General features: G+C 47.0%; 1 protein-coding gene across 4 annotated transcripts in view; it reads right to left on the bottom strand.

Annotated features, from left to right (window-relative positions):
* ano8b (anoctamin 8b) overlaps positions 1-20,861 on the bottom strand; it is a 124,879-nt gene that overhangs the window by 11,969 nt on the left and 92,049 nt on the right. For all 4 annotated transcript variants that reach the window (XM_073068532.1, XM_073068531.1, XM_073068534.1 and 1 more), the window contains 3 exons: positions 10,396-11,112; positions 3,005-3,196; positions 2,240-2,371 (listed from right to left, as the gene is read on the bottom strand). In XM_073068532.1, coding sequence (XP_072924633.1) covers positions 2,240-2,371; positions 3,005-3,196; positions 10,396-11,112 — 1,041 coding nt within the window. The remainder of the gene's footprint in view (positions 1-2,239; positions 2,372-3,004; positions 3,197-10,395; positions 11,113-20,861) is intronic.

Here is a 20,861-nt window from a genome sequence, read left to right on the forward strand (position 1 = left end):
CACAATCCCCATTTCTAATGACATCTGAAAGATCTCCGTCAGAGCTCCTGCTATCTCTACTCAAACTTCCCTCAAGGTCCTGGGGAATATCCTGTCAGGACCCGGAGATTTATCCACTTTTAAATTTCTTAAAAGTGCCAGTACTTCCACCTCTTTAATTGTCATAGGTTCCATAACTTCCTTACTTGTTTCCCACACCTTACACCATTCAATATCCTTCTCCTTAGTGAATACCGAAGAGAAGAAATCGTTCAAAATCTCTCCCATCTCCCTCGGCTCCACACATAGCTGACCACCCTGATTCTCTAAGGGACCAATTTTATCCCTCACTATCCTCTTGCTTTTAATATAACTGTAGAAGCCTTTCGGATTTACTTCCACCTTATTTGCCAAACCAAACTCGTAACTTCTTTTAGCTTTTCTAATCTCTTTCTTAAGTTTCCTTTTACATTCTTTATATTCCTCGAGCATTCCTTTACTCCATGCTGCCTATATCTATTGTAGACATCCCTCTTTTTTCAAACCAAGTTTCTAATATCCCTTGAAAACCATGGCGCTTTCAAACCTTTAACCTTTCCTTTCAACCGAACAGGAACATAAAGATTCTGTACCCTCATAATTTCACCCTTAAATGACCTCCATTTCTCTATTACATCCTTCCCATAAAACAACTTGACCCAATCCACTCTCTCTAAATCCCTGCGCATCTCCTCAAAGTTAGCCTTTCTCCAATCAAAAATCTCAACTCTAGGTCCAGTCCTGTCCTTCTCCATAATTATATTGAAGCTAATGCTATTGTGATCACTGGACCCGAAGTGCTCCCCAACACATACATCTGTCAGCTGACCTATCGCATTCCCTAACAGGGTGCTGTAACAATTTGGCACTTTCAGAGACACCGCACTGAATATCCTGCACACACATGGCATCGCACGTAAATGCCGGTGATTAGTACTGTTTAACAGGGGTCTGTGCTGGGACCGCTTCGTTTTACATTTTACCTCAGTGATTTGGATGATGAAATTGATGGCTTTGTTGCAAAGTTTGCAGGCAATACGAAGATAGGTGGAGAGGCAAGTAGTTTAGAGGAAGGAGGCTACAGAGGGACTTAGACAGATTAGGAGAATGGGCAAGAAAGTGGCAGATAGAATGTAGTGTTGGGGAAGTGTACAGCCATGCATTTTGCTAGAATAAATGGAAGGGTTGAGTATTTTCTAAATGGAGAAACAATACAAAAAATCTGAGGCGCAAAATGACGCGGGAGTCCTTTTGCACGATTTCCTGAAGTTTAATTTACCCAGTGTTGAGGAAGGCAAGTGCGATGTTAGCATTCATTTTGAGAGGACTAGAATATAACAACAAGGATGTAATATTGAGACTTTATAAAGCACTGGCGAGGCCTCACTTGGAGTATTGTGAGCAGTTCTGGGCCGCTTATCTTGGACAGGATGTACTGAAACTGGAGGGGGTTCAAAGGAGGTTCACAAAAATGATTCCGGGATTGAATGGCTGGTTGTATGAAGAGCGTTTGATGGTTCTGGGCCTGTATTCATTGGAATTCAGATAAATGAGGGGTGACCTCATTGAAACCTATCAAAAGGTGAAAGGCCTTAATGGAGTGGATGTGGAGAGGATGTTTCCTATGGTGGGAGAGTCGAAGACCAGAGGACACTGCCTCAAAATAGAAGGGTGTCCTTTTAGAATGGTGAGGAGGAGGAATTTCTTTAGCCAGCGAATAGTGAATCTGTGGAATTCTTTGCCACAGGCAGCTGTGGAGGCCAAATCTTTATGTATATTTAAGGCAGAGGTTGATAGATTCTTGACTGGTTGAGGCATGAAGGGATATGGGGGAGGTGGAGGCAGGAGATTGGGGCTGAGAGGGAAAGTGGATCAGCCTTGATGAAATGGCGGGGCAGACTCAATGCGCCAAATGGCTTAATTCTACTCTATGTTATGGTCTTATGCTGATATACACCACACAGTAATATATGAATGCACCTAATTCAGATACATACCAGTAAACCCTCTACGGTAACATGACACGCTAATATAAACCCCTGCTGTTCTTTGCATCTCTGACATTAATCTGATCTGTCCTGCACCCCTCACCATAATGTTCTGACATACAACAGATTTTTTAAAATATCTCACACCCCTCACTGTAACGCTTTGATATAATCTTTGCTCCTCATCGCCTTGAATCATCCCTGCACACCTCTCACCCCATCTGCCCCCCTACCTCGAGAATGACCACGAGGACAATGGCCATCTCTGAGCTGAGCGATGGGAATAGGCGTTGCAGCTGTCCACACTGACCAATCAGGTAGCAGTTGATGATGATGGCCAGAACTCCCATGGCTTCCATCACGTTCTGTGGAGGAAGAATGAACAATGGAGCTCAGCAGAAAGGCAGCCTCGGTATCTGCCCTCGGCCCAGGGGCTACAGGAATATAAGGGTCTCCATGGCCACAGACAGTCAATCACCATAGTAAAATGGTCCTCAGTCACACTTACAACATAAACACCAGGGCAAGGGACTCTATACTGCAGTGTTGGCACGTGGCCAAGTGGTTAAGGCGTTTGTCTAGTGATCTGAAGGTCGCTAGATCGAGCCGTAGCTGAGGCTGCGTGTGTCCTTGAGCAAGGCACTTAACCACACATTGCTCTGCGATGACACCGGTGCCAAGCTGTGTGGGTCCTAATGCCCTTCCCTTGGACAACATCGGTGGCGTGGAGAGGGGAGACTCCCAGCTTGGGCAACTGCCGGTCTTCCATTAAAAAAAACTTTACAAGGCACAAATCCATGGTCTATCGAGTCTAACGGAGGCATACACACTACACACACTGCAGAAGAAAACCTGGTTTGTTATCACATCGGTGGTATACATGACATATAGCATATTATGAGAACCATCCATCACCGTATGTAGTCAGGCAAACTGCGAATGCCATAACTCTATTCAAGGAAAGCATTATCAAATGGACGTGCAGGTATTTGCCCTACCTGCCACTGGCCAATACTGTCCACTCTCTGGCCAAACGGCCTCTGGGATCCCGTGCACAGTTTGAAGGCATCGCTGCGGATCTCGATGACGTTGTTGATGAGGGCACACACTGCAGCAAGGGGGAAGGCGGAGGAGAAGAGTACCACGTACCCAAACTGGATGAACATCTCCTGGTAGTCCTGGAAAGTGTCCTGAAGAGGAAAGGAAGTTAAGTGTCAGAAAAGGAGAGAATGGAGGAACAAAAGTGAAGTGAAAGAAGGATGAATAGAACATGTTAAGTGAATCAGAATCAGGTTTATTATCGCTGTGATGCAATTTGTGGCAGCAGTACAATGGAAAATATATTAAGATTACCGTAAATTACAAAATAAATAAGTAGTGCAAAAATGAAGAGGAATAATGAGGTAGAGTTCATGAGTTCACGGACTATTCAGAAATCCGGGACGTTGCCTTCAGAATGACTCTAAGGTCAGCAGGAGCTGTGCTCCCCCATTCTATCAGGAAGGCAGAGCGTGAGAACGCGCAGAAAATTCAGAGGCACCTTTGTGGCACATGTGACAAGGTACACAAATCATAACAGATTACAAATCCACCCTGCGTGTTAACGACAGCAACACCTCCCTTCCTGATAGGTCTGGTGCCTTCTATGCACGATTTGATGCCAGGAACAATGTGACATCAGGTAAAGCCCCCCTCTCCCCCCGAGGAACAGGCACCGTGTCTGGCCACAGCCGAGGTGATGACGATCATTGCAAAGGTGCAGGGCTGGACAACATAGCTGGTCAGGTGCTGCGGGATTGCGTGACCCAGCTAACAGAGGTCTTAATGGATATCTTTAATATCTCTCTGAAACAGTCCATTGTAACTGCAGGCTTTAAGGCAGCCACCATCATTCCAGTGCCCAAGAGAGCGGCGGTAACTGGCCTAAATGATTACCGCCCAATGACACTGACTTCAACAGTCATGAAGTGCTCTGAGTGGCTTGTAATGGACTGTATAAAATCCCACATTTCAGCTACATTGAATCCTTGCCAGCTCGGCTATGACTCAAACCAGAGCACTGACAACTCCATAGCCTCACTCCTGCACTCCATCCTGTCCCACCTACAAAATGATGCCTCACACGCCAGGATGCTGCTTATTAACCTCAGCTGAGAGGCTGGTGGGTAAACCGACCTCACTGGGGCTCAACACCCCTCTCGGTAACTAGATCTTGGAGTTCTTGACAGAAGGAGCCCAGTCAGTCTGAATTGGCAGCAACATCACACTGAGCACTGGTACCCCCACCACTCCGTGCTACCTGCTCGGCCCACTGCTGTTCACGCTGCTGATTCACGCCTGCACTGCCAGATCCAGCTCAAACCGCATCATCAGGTTCTCTGACAATACAACAGTGGTTGTCCTCATCGGCGACAATGATGAACCGGCATGCAGAGAGGGGCTAGAGAGGCTTGTCAGATGGTGCAAGGACAACTACCTGAGTCTCCACGTGGAGAAGACGAGAGAGATTATTGTGGACTTCAGGAAGGCCAGTGTGCCCATCAATGGCTTTGCCATGGAGAGAGTGAAGAGCACAAAGATCCTTGGTGTGCATATAACAGACGATCTAACCTGGACCCCCAACACCTCCTCAGCAGTCAAGAAAGCACAGCAGCACCTACACTTCCTGAGGAGAGTGAGGAGTGCCCTCATTCTATCAGATTTTACAGGAGCAACACTGAGAGTGTCCTGTCTGGCTGCATCATTGGGTGGCAGGGAAGCTGCAAGGCATCGGACCACAAGACCCGTCAGAGGACAGTAAAACCTTCTGAGAGGATCATCACCCCTATTTGTGACATCTCCCTGGGGCATTGTAGATGAAGGGCCTGAAGCACTGTTGAGAATCTCTACCACTCAGCCCATAAACCTTTTGACCCACTACCAGCTGGAAAGAAGTAGAGGAGCATCAGGACTGGGACCATCAGACTGGGTAACAGCTTCTTCCCTCAGACTGTGAGACCAATGAATACCCTGTCACCTCCAGGGTCTCGTTACTAGGACAGCAGGCTGTTTACTTTTTACTGTACTGTTTACATTAAATGAACTGTTTATGTTTACTGCACACTATATGCATTTTGAATTATATTTCTATTAACTTATTTATGGTAATATTTTGTTTTATGTGCTGTGTGTGGTATATGTTTTGTGGGTGACCGTGGTCCAGTGGAATGTTGTTTCATTTGGTTGTATACGTGTACAGTCAGATGACAATGAACTTGAACTTGGTGGTGGAGGGAAAAAAAGCTGTTTCTAAGTTCAAAGTAAATGTATTATCAAAATACACAAATGTCACCATGCACTAACCATTTTCTTGTGGACATTCATGGCAAATACAAAGAAACACAATAGAGCCAATGAAAAAGGCTTACAAAGACAGGCAGACAACCAATGTGTAAAAGACAACAAATCGAACCAATACAAAAAAGAAAAAAAACAATAAAAGAAAATATTGAGAGTTCTTGCAAGTGAGTCCATAGGTAGTGGGTGGGACCTAAGGCTCTTATACCTCCTTCCTGATTGCAGCAGCAAGATCATACCAGGATGCTGATGGACCCTGCTTTCAGTGACAGCGCTCTGTACTGTAGATGCACTCAATGGTAGGGAATCATTAAGGCCACTGTAGCTCCTCCCTGATGGGAAGAGGGCAAGTCCTGGGTGGCGAGGGTCCTCACTGATGGATGATGCCTTCTATGAAAATGCCCTCGATGGTAGGGAGGGTTGTGCCCGTGGTGGAGCTGGCTGAGTCTATAGGCTCTGCAGCCCCTTGTGATCGTGTACAGTGGAGCCTCCATACCAGGCTGTGACTGACCCAGTCAGAACATTCTCCATGGTACATCTGTAGAAGTATGCTAGAGTCTTTGTGACACACCATATCTCCTCAAATGCCAAACAAAGTAGGGCCGAGGGTAGATCTTCTGAGATAATGACACCCAAGAACTTAAAGCTGTCCATCCTTTCCATTACTGACCCCTAAATGAGAATGGTGTGCTTTCTACCGACTCCCCCTTCCTGGAGTCCACCATCAATTTCTTGGTCTTACTGACATTGTGTGTGATGTCATTGTGACACCACTCAACCCGTTGATCCATCTCATTTCTGTATGCCTCCTCATTGCCATCTGAGATTTTACAACAGTTGTGTCATCTATTAATTCATAAATGGCATTTAAACCCTGCTCAGCCACACAGTCACGAGGGTAGAGAAATTTGGAATGGTGGGATATTAAATTGAGGGATATCTAGGAAAAAGGAAGAAGAGGGGCAGGAGAAAGAGAGTGGAAGAGTGGGATGGGATAGGGTAACAGAAAAGAGAAGAGAAATGGAGAGGAATCAGAGAAGGGGAGAGATTGATTAATTAGAACAAGCTAGAAGGAAGGAAAGGGAAAATTGGGATGGTATACTCCAGACATAGTAAGGAAAGAAAATGCAAGAGATGGAGAGAGGAAGGATGAGACAACAATTAGGAGAAGAGTGGAGAATAATGAAATGGAAAATACAAGACTGGGAAAAGGATGGGAGAGGTTTTCATTGACTCATGGAGACCCTATGGATAGGGTTTTCATGCCAAGATACGGAAGGAGGTTGCCAGGCCTTCCTTCTGCACAGATACTGCTGCTGCCCAGGCTGGGACCCGGCCGGAATGGTACTCGGGACCATCCGCCTCGGAAGTCCAGTGCTGACGCCACTACATCAGCGGCTGGCCGGGAAAGGTTAGCAGGGAGGAAAAATAGTGAGGCAGCGTGTGTGATACAGGTCTTAATCCTTACTAAGTATGTAGGTAGCTCTCCCCAGTCGTCATTACCTGTCCCCTCCACACACACACACACACACACACACACACACACACACACACACACACACACACACACACACACACACACACACACACACACACACACACACACACACACACACACACACACACACACACACTCCTCTGTTGAGTATTTTGCACAGTCACTTCTCCCTTCTGCCCTCTACCCCTTCAGTTTTGGAAGTATCTCTCTCTTTGCTGCATTACAACACAACCCCGAGTCAGTGTGCCAAAGCAGGACCTTTCTTGACTTTTAGGGTGATTTAATTTCAACTCTGGAGACTTGAGGACATGGACAGATAGTGTCGGCCTGAGTAGGAAGGGAGCACACACTGGGGCGTTGTCAAACTGAGGCCCCAAGTGATCATTTAAAAGAGACCCCTTTTAAGAGGAGGAACAGCAGGGTTCTTCTCACGGAGAGACAGAGGAGGCTCCAGGACACTGTTATTACTAACCGACATTGTCTGGTCATTATCACGTTGCTGTTTGCTCTGTATTTATATTTCCTGCAAAGTAAGAGAAGCTACCCGTCTGAAGGACTCCAATGGGTGCAGGGCAACCTGGGATATTCCTTCAGTGACCCATTATCGCAAAACTTCCTTTTCCTTAAAACACAGCCTTTGGACTAACTCAGTAAGGACAGAGAAAGCAGATTCAATTGGAACTTTTAAAAGTGAATTCCTGAATGGCTATGAGGAAAATGTTTAAAGCTCGTAGGAAGAAAAGTGAAGATAACTCTTTCAAATGATGGCACAGGCATGGTGAACTAACAGGCCTTCTCCACGCTGCGAAGTATTGTGGCGCAGTTTAAGGAAATAACTGGATGTTTGAAAAAAAAACATTTCAATTTGTACATTGAAACTCGGGGTGTAGCGAACAACAGATTGAAAATGGAATGTAGAATCAGCTCTGCTTCCTGTCATCAAATTCCTGACACTGGAATTATTTTACTCAGAGGACTATATTTGGAATGAGTGAAGGTCTTATTGTGTGAATATTGACGTACTGGTGTATAAACATATTTAAAGCTGCCTAGCAAGCAGTCTGGTTCAGTATTCTATATTAAAAGTATTTTTAAAGAAACCCTTGAATTAAAAGTGTCTTTCATCAGCTCAGGATATGTCCCAGTGAATGAAAGACTTTCTGAAGCGTTGTCATCTTTGCATGTGGCAATTAGAGTGGTCAAATTATACCCCTAAACAGCAAAATGTGTATCTCCAGGTATTCAGTTCTAGGAAAACTTGCTTCACTCGATTATTGTCATTTTAACATTTCTTTTTGCTCTAAATTCTTTGCACCGTTCTCCCGCTGGGCACTCGTATTTTTTATTACCATTACTGTTTACATGAGCTTCTTGTGAGCAAGGGATTTCACTGCATGACCTAATCTGAATCTGAATCCCACACCCTCACTCAGAGTAGTGACAAGATGCTGTATATTTACACTCAGCCCAGATGGCAGAAAGATCCTCAATTGAAAATCAGGTGCATTATGCCTGACTATGCAGAGGCATCTCAGTAATGACACAGGATATGTATATAAATCCACAATGCTGTTGGTAAGAATGAAAGAAATAGGAAGTGGGAGAACAATGTACTGAAAATAGAAAGGGGAAAACAAAGCAAGGGTTCAGGCTGTTGACCAGGATGATGTTGGTTAAACATCTTGTAAACTCCAGCCATCCGGTCATTGTAGTCCATCTTTCACAAGTCAAAGTAAATTTATTATCAAAGTATGTATATATCCCCATAAAGTACCCTGAGTTTTATTTGTGGCAGGTATTTACAGGAAAATAAAGAATTGCACAATTAAACTATACCTACATAAAGAATGACAAGTGAACAATGTGTAGGATACATTATGCAATATAAATAAATACTGGAGAAGATATGTTGTAGTGTCCTTGAAAGTGAGCTTGCAGGTGGAGGGTGTATCCTGCCCCGTGGTAGAAGCAAGAAGACAGCATGACCTGGGTGGTAGGGGTCCTTGAATGATGGACGCTGCTCTCCTGTGGCAGCGCTCCTGGTAAATGTGCTCAGTGGTGGGGGGAGCTTTGCCTGTGATGGACTGAGCTGGACTGGACAGCAGTCCTGGTTATCCTCTAGCAAACAGCAGAGATTTTAAACGTTAAACTGCAATCCTGCAGTTGTCCTTTCTGTAAGGCAGAGATAAGAGCAGGCACCAGGTTCCTCCAGCAGAGGGCGCAATTGGAGAGCTACTGCAATGACCTTGAGGCCCTCCGTTGGTCAGAATAGATCATGGATGTTGCGCCCTAGCTGTCTACCTGATAAAGCAAGCCAGGGCAATACGATGTGGAGAGCAAGCTCCCCCTCTCACGCAGCTGATGAATCCAAAGGAGCGGCAGAGACCGATACAATTTGGCGTCAGTGGCATTGCAGGAGTTGTCCGTCATGTTGAATTCAACCTATGGCCTCTTTACGGACTCCAGCTCTAGATTGCTCTTCAGGGTTTAACTCCCAAAGCCTTCCCCCTGAGAGGGTATACCGCAAGGCAGCGGAGGTTTCTGATCAGAGCTTTTCCTCTCTAAATGTGCTGCCAAGCATGGCTGTCGAGTGGTGGCTTTAAGGAGCCAGTAACCCCCCCCCCTTTGCCCCTTCCCCTGTCAAAGGCCATCGAGCTGATTCTTGACAGCAGGAGGATGTCCATGAGCCAGACCTCAATAGGTGGAGAGGGTTGGGAACTTTAAATTCCTTGGCGTTATCATATCAGAAGATCTGTCCCGGGACCAGCAGGTAAGCGCCACCACAAAGAGGGCGGGCCAGCACCTCTATTTGTGCAGACTTGGCATGCCATATAAAACTTGGACAAACTTCTGTAGGCGTGCAGGGGAGTGTACCCTGACTGGTAGCACCACAGCCTGGCATGGCAACACAAATGCCCAGGAACAGGAAAACCTACAGTAAATGATGGACACAGCTCAGTCCATCACAGGAAAAGCCCTCCACATCATTGAGTACGTCTGTAAAGAGTGCTGCCATGAGAAAACAGCATCCATCGTCCAGGACCCCCACCATCCAGACCACTGCTCTTGGGAAGGTTCCACACCACCAGGTTCAGGAACAATTATTACCCTTCAGAACGAGTGTGGATAACTTCACTCACCTCATCTGTGAACTGACTCCACAACCTATGGATCGGACTCACTTTCAACGACTCTACAACTTGTGACCTCAGCATTATTTATTTGCCCGGTTAGTTCCCTTTTGTACATTGGTCGGTTGTCAGCCTTTGTGTGTGGTTTTTCATTGATCCTATTGAATTTCTCAGTTCTGCTGTGAATGCCTGCAAGAAAATGAATCTCAGAGATATGTGCTTTTGATAATAAATTCATTTTGAAATTTGAAATATGTGTGTATAACAGGGATTGAGGCTCCCAGCACTGTTTGTATATAATGGAGACTTCATGTGTGTGTGTGTAACCAGGACAAAGATTCTAGCACTAACTAAGTGTACAGTATGGTGAAAGGTCTGCTCTCTAACTGATTGTATATAATCACGACCGAGAATATGGACTAACCTCGTATTTCTGCATTAAGCTCTCAATTTCTCCTTGTGTAAGTGGGGCGTCTTCATAGTCATCAGGTGGGTCCATCCAGGACAGTCTGTTTGCTGTAGATTCGGTGTCCTCCCCTTGCTCTGAGTTCTTGTCCTTCCTCCTCTGCCTCAGCGTGACGCTCAGCTCCTTGTTCTCCTCTGCCATGTGGCCGTAGTCGGCCTCGATCTTTGCGTCGTGCTCGCACAGCTCGAACATGAGTCCTCCCTCGGCGCCCCGCTCCACCAGGATGGGGCTGCCCTCCTCCATCAGCATGCCGTCCAGGACGCCCTCCATCTCACAGCTCCTCTCCTCCTTGGCGGGGCCTTGGCCACCCCCGGCGAAGCTCACCTTCTTGGAGAGCCGGAGCCCGCAGTCCAGGATGCTCTCCTCATCGCCGTCCTCCTCCCTCTGCTCCTCCTCCTCTTCAGGTGCTCCACACGCCCCGTTCTCACACTTGGTTTCCCCCTTCTCGTTGCCCTGATCAATGGCCAGCTCTTCGGGTTCCTGCTCGACCGGGTCGCTGGGGGGTGCCCCTTCCCCTCTGAACCGGTCCGGGACGTTTTTGAACAGATTCCTCAGGGTGCTGGCCAGTGCTTGAAGTGTGAGGTCTCCCTGCTTGTACTTTTCGTAGAAGAGCGGCTGGAGAACCTCCTTCATGTTCAAGATAATCTGCCTGGTGATCAGAAGTGTGGCCAACATCTGTCAGCAGAAAGACAATCTGGTCAACACCTCCCTTATATTTTAATCTTCCACCATTCACTCTTATGCCCCACCCTTACGAGTCCTCACAAAGTACATCACCTTGCACTTATCAGGATTAAATTGGTGAGTATTTATTAGTAGCCTGAACACTCTCCCTGCTATCAACACCAGTAATCATCTGCAATCTCACTAATCACATTCCATAAACTCATATCCAAATCATTAGTGTAAATATTAATAAGTAAGGTCCCAGCATCAAATTTTGGTCACAAGTTTGTAACCACAAAAAAAAACCCTCCACAATCACACTACGCCTCCTTTCGTCAAGCCATTTTTGGATTTAATGCCCATGGGCTCTAATCTGTCTCTCATGCAAGATTTTGTTAAATGCTTTATTAAAGTTCATGTAGAATGCATCACAGCACTGCTCTCGATGAAACACTTTATTCGTTGGTTGGTTATGTCCCGTGTCATAAGACGTGGGCGATCGTGATTGCTCCTGGCAAAGTCTTTCTGCAGAGGTGGTTTGCACTGCCCTCTCCTGGGCATTGTCTTTATATGACAGGTGACCTCAGCCATGTTACTCTTAAGAGATTGTCTGCCTGATGTCAGTGGTCACATAACCAGAACTTGTGATATGCACCAGCTGCTCATACGACCATCCACCTCCTGCTCCAATGGCTTCATGTGAGCGTCTTTGGGAGGGGTGTTGGGTCTAATGAGGTACTACACCTCGGGTAAGGGGGACCTGCAGGCTAGCGGAGGGAAGGAGCACCTTACACCTCCCTTAGTAGAGACGCATCTCCACCCCGCCACACTTTACTTCTTCAATAAATTCAGTTAAGTGGATCAAACAGGATCTTCCCCCCCAACAAAGAGGTCACACTGAATATCCTTGATTAATCCTGTCCCTCAGAACTTTTTCTGATAACTCCCCTAACAATGACATTCGATTCTGAGGCCTTTTCCTGATGTTCTTCTTGAACAAAGGGACCACATTTGCCGTCCTTCAGTCATCTGGCACCTCGCGTCTTTCCTGCTACTGTCAAATCTCCCTTGCCTCCAGTAGCTGGCCTGGATACATCTCCAAGCCCTTCACTTGGGACTTATCAGCTTTTAAGTCTCTGTTACACATCCAGTCATTACTGGGACTCTTACGTCCCTGTAAAGTATACAGATGTACACACAAACACACACAAAGTCAGCTCCTGTTACACACTCACTCATGATGGAGCTCTCAGTCCCTGTACGTGCACATGCACACACACTAACACGCAGGTGTGCACACACGCTCACTCTCTTTCCCATGACTTGCGTCCTTACTGAGCCTATTCAAACTGTTCACCTCTGTCCCTGTGCAACTGATTTCTCAACGTTGTCACTTGGTAAATCTACAGCTGACCTTTCAACAGAGGAAGAACCTGTTGTCATTGCTACATTCTTCTGGTCGCTGGCATTCTCAGCTCTTGCCGTCTGGAACAGTTAGGCAACAACATCGACTCAGTATCGAGTCACTCTCTGCAGTTCCCTAGGGTGAAGAAAGCAATCCCCACTGCAGAGGGAATCTCCCTTCTCCACCTCAGCACGCCCCTGCCCACTCACCGAATGTGAGATGAGTTATACAGCTCTCGTTACATGCACATGCAGTTCAACTCTTTGAGTGATTATGTAGAAAGTTTGAAGTTAATAACTCATCTCCTTCTGCCTTAGGCCACAAACTTATCAATCACCTATCTGTGGACACTTTCTGGAGGTCCAAGATCCGTATGCTCCACGACCGCTGGCCTAAGTGTGTAAATGTAGGAGGGGACTATGTTGAAAAATAAATGTGCTAGGTTTTCTAAAACTGACTCCTTCAACCTTAGGCCACGAACTTGTCAATCACCCCTCGTACATACAGAAGCTGGTGCTGGTCGTATTTATCAGACTGGCTGAGTTTGCATCAGTTGTGCTGGTGAGGTCTCTTGGTGTATGGTCTAATTCTGCTTCTTCGGCCCATTTGAGTCTGCTCTGCTGTTCATTCATGGCTGATTTATTATCCCTCTCAAACCCGTTCTCCACAGCCGTCTGTGGTAATGAATTCCACAGATCCACCACCCTCTGACTAAAGAAATTCCTCCTCATCTCTGTTCTAAAGGGGCGTCCTTACATTCTGAGGCTGTGCATCTGATCTTAGTCTCCCCCGCTATAGAAAGCATCCTCCCTACATTCACTTGACCCAGGCCTTTCAATACCCGATAGGTTTCAATGAGATCTCCTCCCTCATTCTAAGTTCCAGCGAGTACAGCCCGAGAGCCAGCAAACGCTCCTCATACATTAACCCTGTCATCCCCTGGACCCTCTCAATGCCCGCACATCCTTTCTTAGATAAGAGGCCCAAAACTGCTCACAATACTCCAAGTGCGGTCTGATCAACGCCTTACAAAGCTGCGTCTTTGTAATCCCGCTCTCAGAGCTGTCCTGAGAGAATGCTACAGTGTCAGAGATGCCAGTTCTAGTTGCTGTGCTGACCCTGGCTCTGCCTGCCCTCTCAGGCGGGCGAGGGTGAGGGTTTCTACGCCAGGCCCGCAATCCAGGGGCTTGGCGCAAAAACTCAGGGACGCGTTTTAAATCCAACCCACCCTCCCAATGGCAATGGGAAATCCGCAGTGTAACCCGAGTCTCAGGAACGGTCGCCATGAACTAATCATTGTAAAACCCTGTCTAGTTCACCAACGCTCTTCAGGGAGGGAAATCTGCTCTCCTGAAGACCCACAGTGGTTCGAGAAGGTGACTCAACTTCCACTTCCTGCCATCACATTCCTGAGGAGAGCAGATGCCAGACTTAAATGACCCGCAGTTTCTGAAAAATAAATGAATTTTTTAAAAATTGAGAAGAATCATAGAGTGATTAGGCTTTTTCCACTGAGGCTAGGGGAGAAAAGAACTAGAGGTCATGGGTTAAGGGTGAAGGGGGAAAAGTTTAAAGGGAACCTTAGGGGGAGCTTCTTCACGCAGAGAGTGGTGGGAGTGTGGAATGAGCTACTAGATGAAGTGGTAAATGTGGGCTCACTTTTAACATTTAAGAAAAACTTGGGACAGGTACATGGATGAGAGGGGTATGGAGGGATATGGTCCAGGTGCAAGTCAGTGGGACTAGGCAGAAAAATGGTTCGACACAGCCAAGAAGGGCCAAAAGGCCTGTTTCTGTGCTCCAATGTTCTATGGTTCTATGATATGGCACAGAATTAGGCCCTTCAGCCCATCATGACAATGCTAACTAGCAAGCACCCATTTTCACTAATCCCATTTTATTATCCCCCCCCCCCATTCCCATGAACCCCCCTCAGAATCTGTCACTCACTTGTATACCAGGAGCCAATTAACCAATGGAGCTGTAGGTTACTGGGATGTGGCGGAAAACCATGTTGGTTACGGGGCAAATGTGCAAACTCCACACAGAGACCGGGGTTAAGACTGAATCTGGACCACGGGAGTTGTGAAGTAGCAGCTCCACCAGCTGCAAAACTGCACCTGAGCCCGTCATCCGGCTGAGCGGCGGTTAGAGGTGGACAACAAATACTGATCTCATTAACCATGCTGACATCCCGTAAGTGAAAATGGTTCCATTTCACCGTTCGGTGTCCTGAGGATCTGTGCCCCCTCCTCTTATAGAGGATATTGACTAATTTAATTCTGTGCTGAACCTTGCTTTGTGTACACTGGCTATCTTGTTTTAAATGTCTGTTGTACTTCCAACATCACAGCTCTGCCTATATTTTTCTAAACTGATCCACTTTATCGTTTGTGACTGGACATGGGACATCCTGAGGTAGTGCGTCTCCTGATTCTGCAAAACCTCACTCCTCACCTCAACAGCCTCATTACTGGAACTTCCTCCAACCATGCTAGCTTCCAACATCTCTTTCCAGAGTGGGGCAGATCCAGAGTAGATCCGAATCTCATATTTCCTGATGTCACAGCCCTCGTCAAGCGCTAAAGAATTCATTCTGTTGGAATTTTAGTCAGACTTCTTGTGAAAGCACACCAGGAGAGCGGAGGGGAGAGGGTGTGGAAGGAAGACCTGCGTTGTCCTGTTTGAGAGGGAAGGGGGGAGGCAGCTGGGAGACGAGTGAGCAAATGTGACATAGCATGAGTAAATTCAGTGTTGAAAGAGGGAGAGCCTGAATTGAGTGACGACGTCAGTCAGCGGGCAGACACACTGCTCCCCGGTGCTGTAGCCCACTGACTGCCTGCAGGCTTCAACTCTGTGCAAGGACACTTCAAATGGCAATCTGCTCTCCTCCCCCTCCACCATTCTCCCAAGCCTGGGCTGCTTGTGCTGATTTAGGCTAATCTTTCTCCACACCGCAGTTGCCTGCCAGAAGCTGGCTTCTCTGATGTGCCGCAGCAGCGAGACATGCAGGCGAGGTGGGTTAACTCTGGTTATTAAACATCCAGTAGGATTCTGGGACTCTTTCCCACACAACGTCTGTGCAGGGAGCTTCATTTTCTTTAGTTTTCAGGGTGTGGGTGTTGCAGAAAAGACCAACGTTCATTACTGTCCTTGAGGAGGTACTGGTGAGCCATGTTCTTGATCTGCTGCAGTCCTCCACCCACGGTTGTTGGGGAGGGTTTACACCCAGTGCTAATGAAGGACCAAGATTTAAAAGTCAAGGTGGTGGGTGACCTGGAGTGGAAAATGTTGGTTGTTTCTGTGCCTGCTCTGGTCCTGCCTGGTTTTAAAAGTCAAGGTGGTGGGTGACCTGGAGTGGAAAATGTTGGTTGTTTCTGGTCCTGCCTGGTGCTAAAGCTGAATGGACTTGGGAGGTGCTATTGAACTAATCTTGACAATTAATCACGGTGCACCTCGTGGATGGGATGCTTTGCAGCCACTGTTGTCTTACAGTCAAATGGACTGCTTTATCCTGAATGCTGTTGAGCTTCTCGAGTGCTGCTGGAGCTGCCATCATTCAGGCAAACAGACAGTACTCCATCACATTCCTGTCTTCTGTCCTGGAGATGGGGGACCTGGAAGATGCTCTTCTGGTTTCAGTGGGATGGGTTAGGTTCTGATGTATGGAGAGTTGGCCATTGTATCACATGGCATCTCATCTCCAACGACATCACCCAGCTCACATCTCTTCCTCAGCCCCATTCTTCTTGTAACTTACTTGTTACTTCTGGTCTTCACTTACCCATGGTCTTTATCTAGAAATAATATTCCAAATTTACTAACACTTATTGAAGATCTTGTATCATATAAAGACCTCGGTTTGGACAGTCTTCTCCAAAAACACACTTCATCAATTAGAAGACAGTACAGTATCTATTGACTGGCTGAGATACAGCGTGCAATATGTCTTTCCAGCCCTTCAAATTACACCACCCTGTCACCCCCATCCACAATCAACTCTGAGCCTTATCACAGGACAATTTACAGTGACCAACCAGTACTGTCTTTGGTCTGTGGGAGGAAACCGGAGCACCCAGAAGAAATCCGCAGGAGAAAAGAAAACGGGAAACCATTCCCTGCTCGACAACAACAGGTTTTCCACACAGCAGTGACTCGGAAATTCAGCGATAATTCTTAGAGAGTCTGAAGGTCTTGCCGTCTCGGCCTTCCTTTGGTTGCGCTTTCTCATCCACGACCCCCACCCCCTCCTCCTCACTCCACCCTACACCGTGTCCTCGCTGCGTGTGAACGTGAGCAGGTAGCACCTTGTACCTGAGCAGATTGACCCTCACTCAATCTTCACTTCACCACATCAACGCTGGGGCCATCCAGTATCCCCCAAGAACCAAATAAACAAACACCAGCAGGACATCCCAAACCATTTCTGATGCGTTGTCACTTTTGCCGTGTTGGAAATGTTTGCTTTTTTAAGCAGAACAAGCTCCCACAGATAACAGTAACAACCAGATAACCAGGTTTAATGATTTTTGCCACCAGGGCTCTTCTTTTAGGTCAGAAATTTGTTAGGCCAGGAGGGAGTGGACATCAGCAAGTAAGAACTGAGGAAGCTAATGGTGGCCGGGGTGAATTGGATCGGGTCACCTACTTCTTCAGGACTGCTTGCTTCCTCTCTGGTGCTGTGGGTTCCGAGGTGACTAATGAGGCTGGTGCAAGGTATGCCACAGGAAGGGTTAGGGTGTTTGCTGGGACAATGGGTATGTGGAGAGGTAGAGCGATCGTTATGCAGACTCCGTTAGGCGTCTGAGTGCCGAGATGGAGAGGCTAGGGGTTCACAGTGCCATCTGGGTGCTCCCAGTCTATGTCGAGCAGCTGGCCACGGTTTTGCATGAGTCAGTGAGGATGTTATATACACTTGGTCATATCCTGCTGTGCTTGAGTCTGTGGTCCAACAAAACTGACAGGGTGCGACTAGGACCTTGTTGCTGGGCGTGTTGGTCCCAGAAAGGAACCTGGCATTGATTTGCTCAACCTACTAGTCTCGTTAGAGGAGTTTGCAAAGGTGACATTGGTGGCTCGACTCCAGTGCTTTGAGGTATCTGCTGTGGATGGGGCAAATCAGTGCCCAAATGGAAGCAAGTTACTAGCCACCGTCCCTCTGAGCTGACATCACAAGTAGTACAAGCGGAGAGGGTGCAGGGAGAGCTACATGTTTTTGCTGTTGCCTAGAGCAACGTGTCAGTGTCAGAGAGCTCACGGTGCTGAGAGACAGAAAATCTAGAGCAAACCTGGTTTAGGGAGGCGTTTGCAGCACAGACTCTCTGTGCTCAGGAGTTCCCCAAAATGTCTGTGACCCCGAGTCTCTCTAAGCATTCATCTACCCCCTGAACTGCCTCACTCTGTGCCATCTCATTGGTCCTATAACATTTAACTGCAGGGAATTTATTGCATTGCTCCTGTTTCGCAAACACAGAAGATAGACTTGCTTTTTCTTAGCATCCATCCCATCCTCGGTATGTCCCAAAGTCTGCTAATTAAAGACGTGCTTGTGAAATTTACTCACTGCTCTATTGTGGGGAATAGAGGAGCCTCTATCTATGCACAGTAAGATCCCTCAAGCATCGTCGCCTCCGTGACCAAATGATCCGCTTTTCCGTGCCAGCTGAGGGGTACATATTGGGCAAGGACCCAGGTGAGTATGCTGTCATTGTCCAGGTAGTGGCCATGGGGATCTTCAAGACGTCAGATATCTTGCATCACCTCTGACACTGGAGTACTCTCCCAGAACTGCACTGGATGCAACCAACCCCTGGAGAGTGTTTCAAACTCACACCTACCAAAACCAAAATTTTCAGTTTCTGAAATCACTGCTGTCCTGCTTTCCAAGATTTTGTTCACCTCTCCAAATCATGCCCAAACTTCCTTCAATTTTTTGCCATGTGCACTTAGCCAGCCCACTCTCCCTCATACCAGTGGAGAACTCACGTGGCCACACAAAACAACCTCATACTCCATCAAACAATCATGCTTTATGCAGCTAACAGTGGTTAGGTCTGAGAGAAGGCCAGTGTTAGAAAATGCAAGTTCAGCGATACAGGACAAAGGATGCCTTCACATGCAACAATGTGCCCCAAACTGTCGGAGACGCTGCTTTCCACTTACTCGTTCTGTGACACCCGCAGCTTAGTACTGTTCTGCATAAACAGGCCCTGAAATTGAACAAACAGCCCACACCACACCAGGAGTCTGACTCCTCCTTGCTGGCTCCCCGTCACACAAGGAGCTCGCCAAAATCACACACCCACTCAGATGCATACCAAGCAGCGTTCAATCTCATGTGTACCCTATCCCGGATAGGAGTAAGGGAAAGAGGGAATGAGATGAAGAGAGACAGAAACTGGGCTCAGGAGGCTGGACCAGGTGGGATCTGTGGCTGCAGATGCCTCAAGGTTTTGTTCTGAGTTAATGGATTATTGCAAGGATAAGGTAGGAATTTTACAGGGATGAGAGTCCATCTGTCAGTCTCCAATCAGCTGCTGATCTCCTGAAATCCAAATCTACTGATGATTTGTTCATAAAAAAGGACACTGGTCCTCACTAGGGTGTAGATCCCACAGACACTGACCCTCACTGGGGTGTAGGTCCCACAGACACTGACCCTCACTAGGGTGTAGATCCCACAGACACTGACCCTCACTGGGGTGTAGGTCCCACAGACACTGACCCTCACTAGGGTGTAGATCCCACAGACACTGACCCTCACTGGGGTGTAGGTCCCACAGACACTGACCCTCACTAGGGTGTAGGTCCCACAGACACTGACCCTCACTGGGGTGTAGGTCCCACAGACACTGACCCTCACTGGGGTACAGGTTTCAAAGACACTGACCTTCACGCACAGGTACATCTCCCACAGAAGACCACAAGACAGAATTAGGCCATTCAGCCCACTGAGTCTGCTCCACCAATTCATCATGAATGATTCCGGATCCCACTCAACACGCTTCTTCACCAAAACTTTTAATGCCCTGACCAATCAGTAAACTCAATTTTCACTTTAAATATACCCACAGTCTTGGCCTCCACAGCTGCCTGTAGCTGAGCATTTCAGATTCAAAACTCCTGGCTAAAAAAATTTCTCCTTACCTCTGTTCTAAAGGATTACTCCTCAATTTTGAGCCCTGGATTCCCCTGCCATTGGAAACATCCTCTCCACATCCACCTTATCTAGTCCTTTCAACATTTGGTAGGTTTCAATGAGAACCCCCCCCCTGCATTCTTCTAAATTCCAGTGAGTACAGGCCCAAAGCTGCCAAATGTTCCTCATATGTTAACCCCTTCATTCCTGGAATCATCTTCATGAACCTCCTCTGGACTCTCTCCAATGACAACACATCGCTTCTGAGATATGGGGCCCAAAACTGTTGACATACTCTGTGCAGCCTAACTAGTGTCTTCTAAAGCCTCAGCATTATCTCCTTGTTTTTATATTCTATCTCCCTTGAAATGAATGCCAACATTGCATCTGCCTTCTTCACCACAGACTCAACCTGTAAGTTAACCTTCTGGGAGTCATGAACGAAGACTCCCAAGTCCCTCTGCACATCTGATGTTTGAATTTTCTCCCCATTTAGATAACAGTCTACATTTTTGTTCCTTTTACCAAAATGCATTATCATACATTTCCCAACACTGTATTCCATCTGCCATTTCTTTTGCCCATTCTTCCAATTTGTCCAGGTCCTTCTGCAATCACATTGCTTCCTCAGCACTACCTACCCCTCCAACCTATCTTCACTGAACACTGATAAGTTCCATCAACACTGACCCTCACTGAAGTAGGGGTCCCACAGAGATTGATGTTCACTAGGGTGTGGGTCCCACAGACATTGACTCTTGATGGAGTGAGGGGGATACTAATTCTGGGTCCCACTGACACTGGTTAACCATTTGTTTCTAAATTATGAAACGCTGGGCCCGAACTGCTCCCCAAAAATAGTCGGCTAGCAGTAATCGGAGCTGTGGCTCGGAATTCCAGAGTTCCCACCCACAGGAATATTCATATCTAGGGTGCGTGGGCTAAGGATTCCACAAACCCTTCTCTCTGCTTTAGATTTCCTTCTGCAGCTGCATGTCTCTCTGAGGTGAAGACTGCCAAGGCAGAAAAGAATAACGGTGCCAATCCTGCTTTTATTTTGCTAGTCCCTCTAGGGAAGTGTGTAAAGTTACAACACAAAGGGACTTAGAGCATTAAAACAGCTAATTAGTTCCCTGTCTCTCTCATTCCGCTCAATGCCCTCTTGGGCATTTGTTAAGCAGCTCCTCAGGGCAATAGAAGCAGTATTTTTTAGGT

Source organism: Hemitrygon akajei, chromosome 16, assembly GCF_048418815.1.
Source record: "Hemitrygon akajei chromosome 16, sHemAka1.3, whole genome shotgun sequence".
Classification (NCBI taxonomy): domain Eukaryota; kingdom Metazoa; phylum Chordata; class Chondrichthyes; order Myliobatiformes; family Dasyatidae; genus Hemitrygon; species Hemitrygon akajei.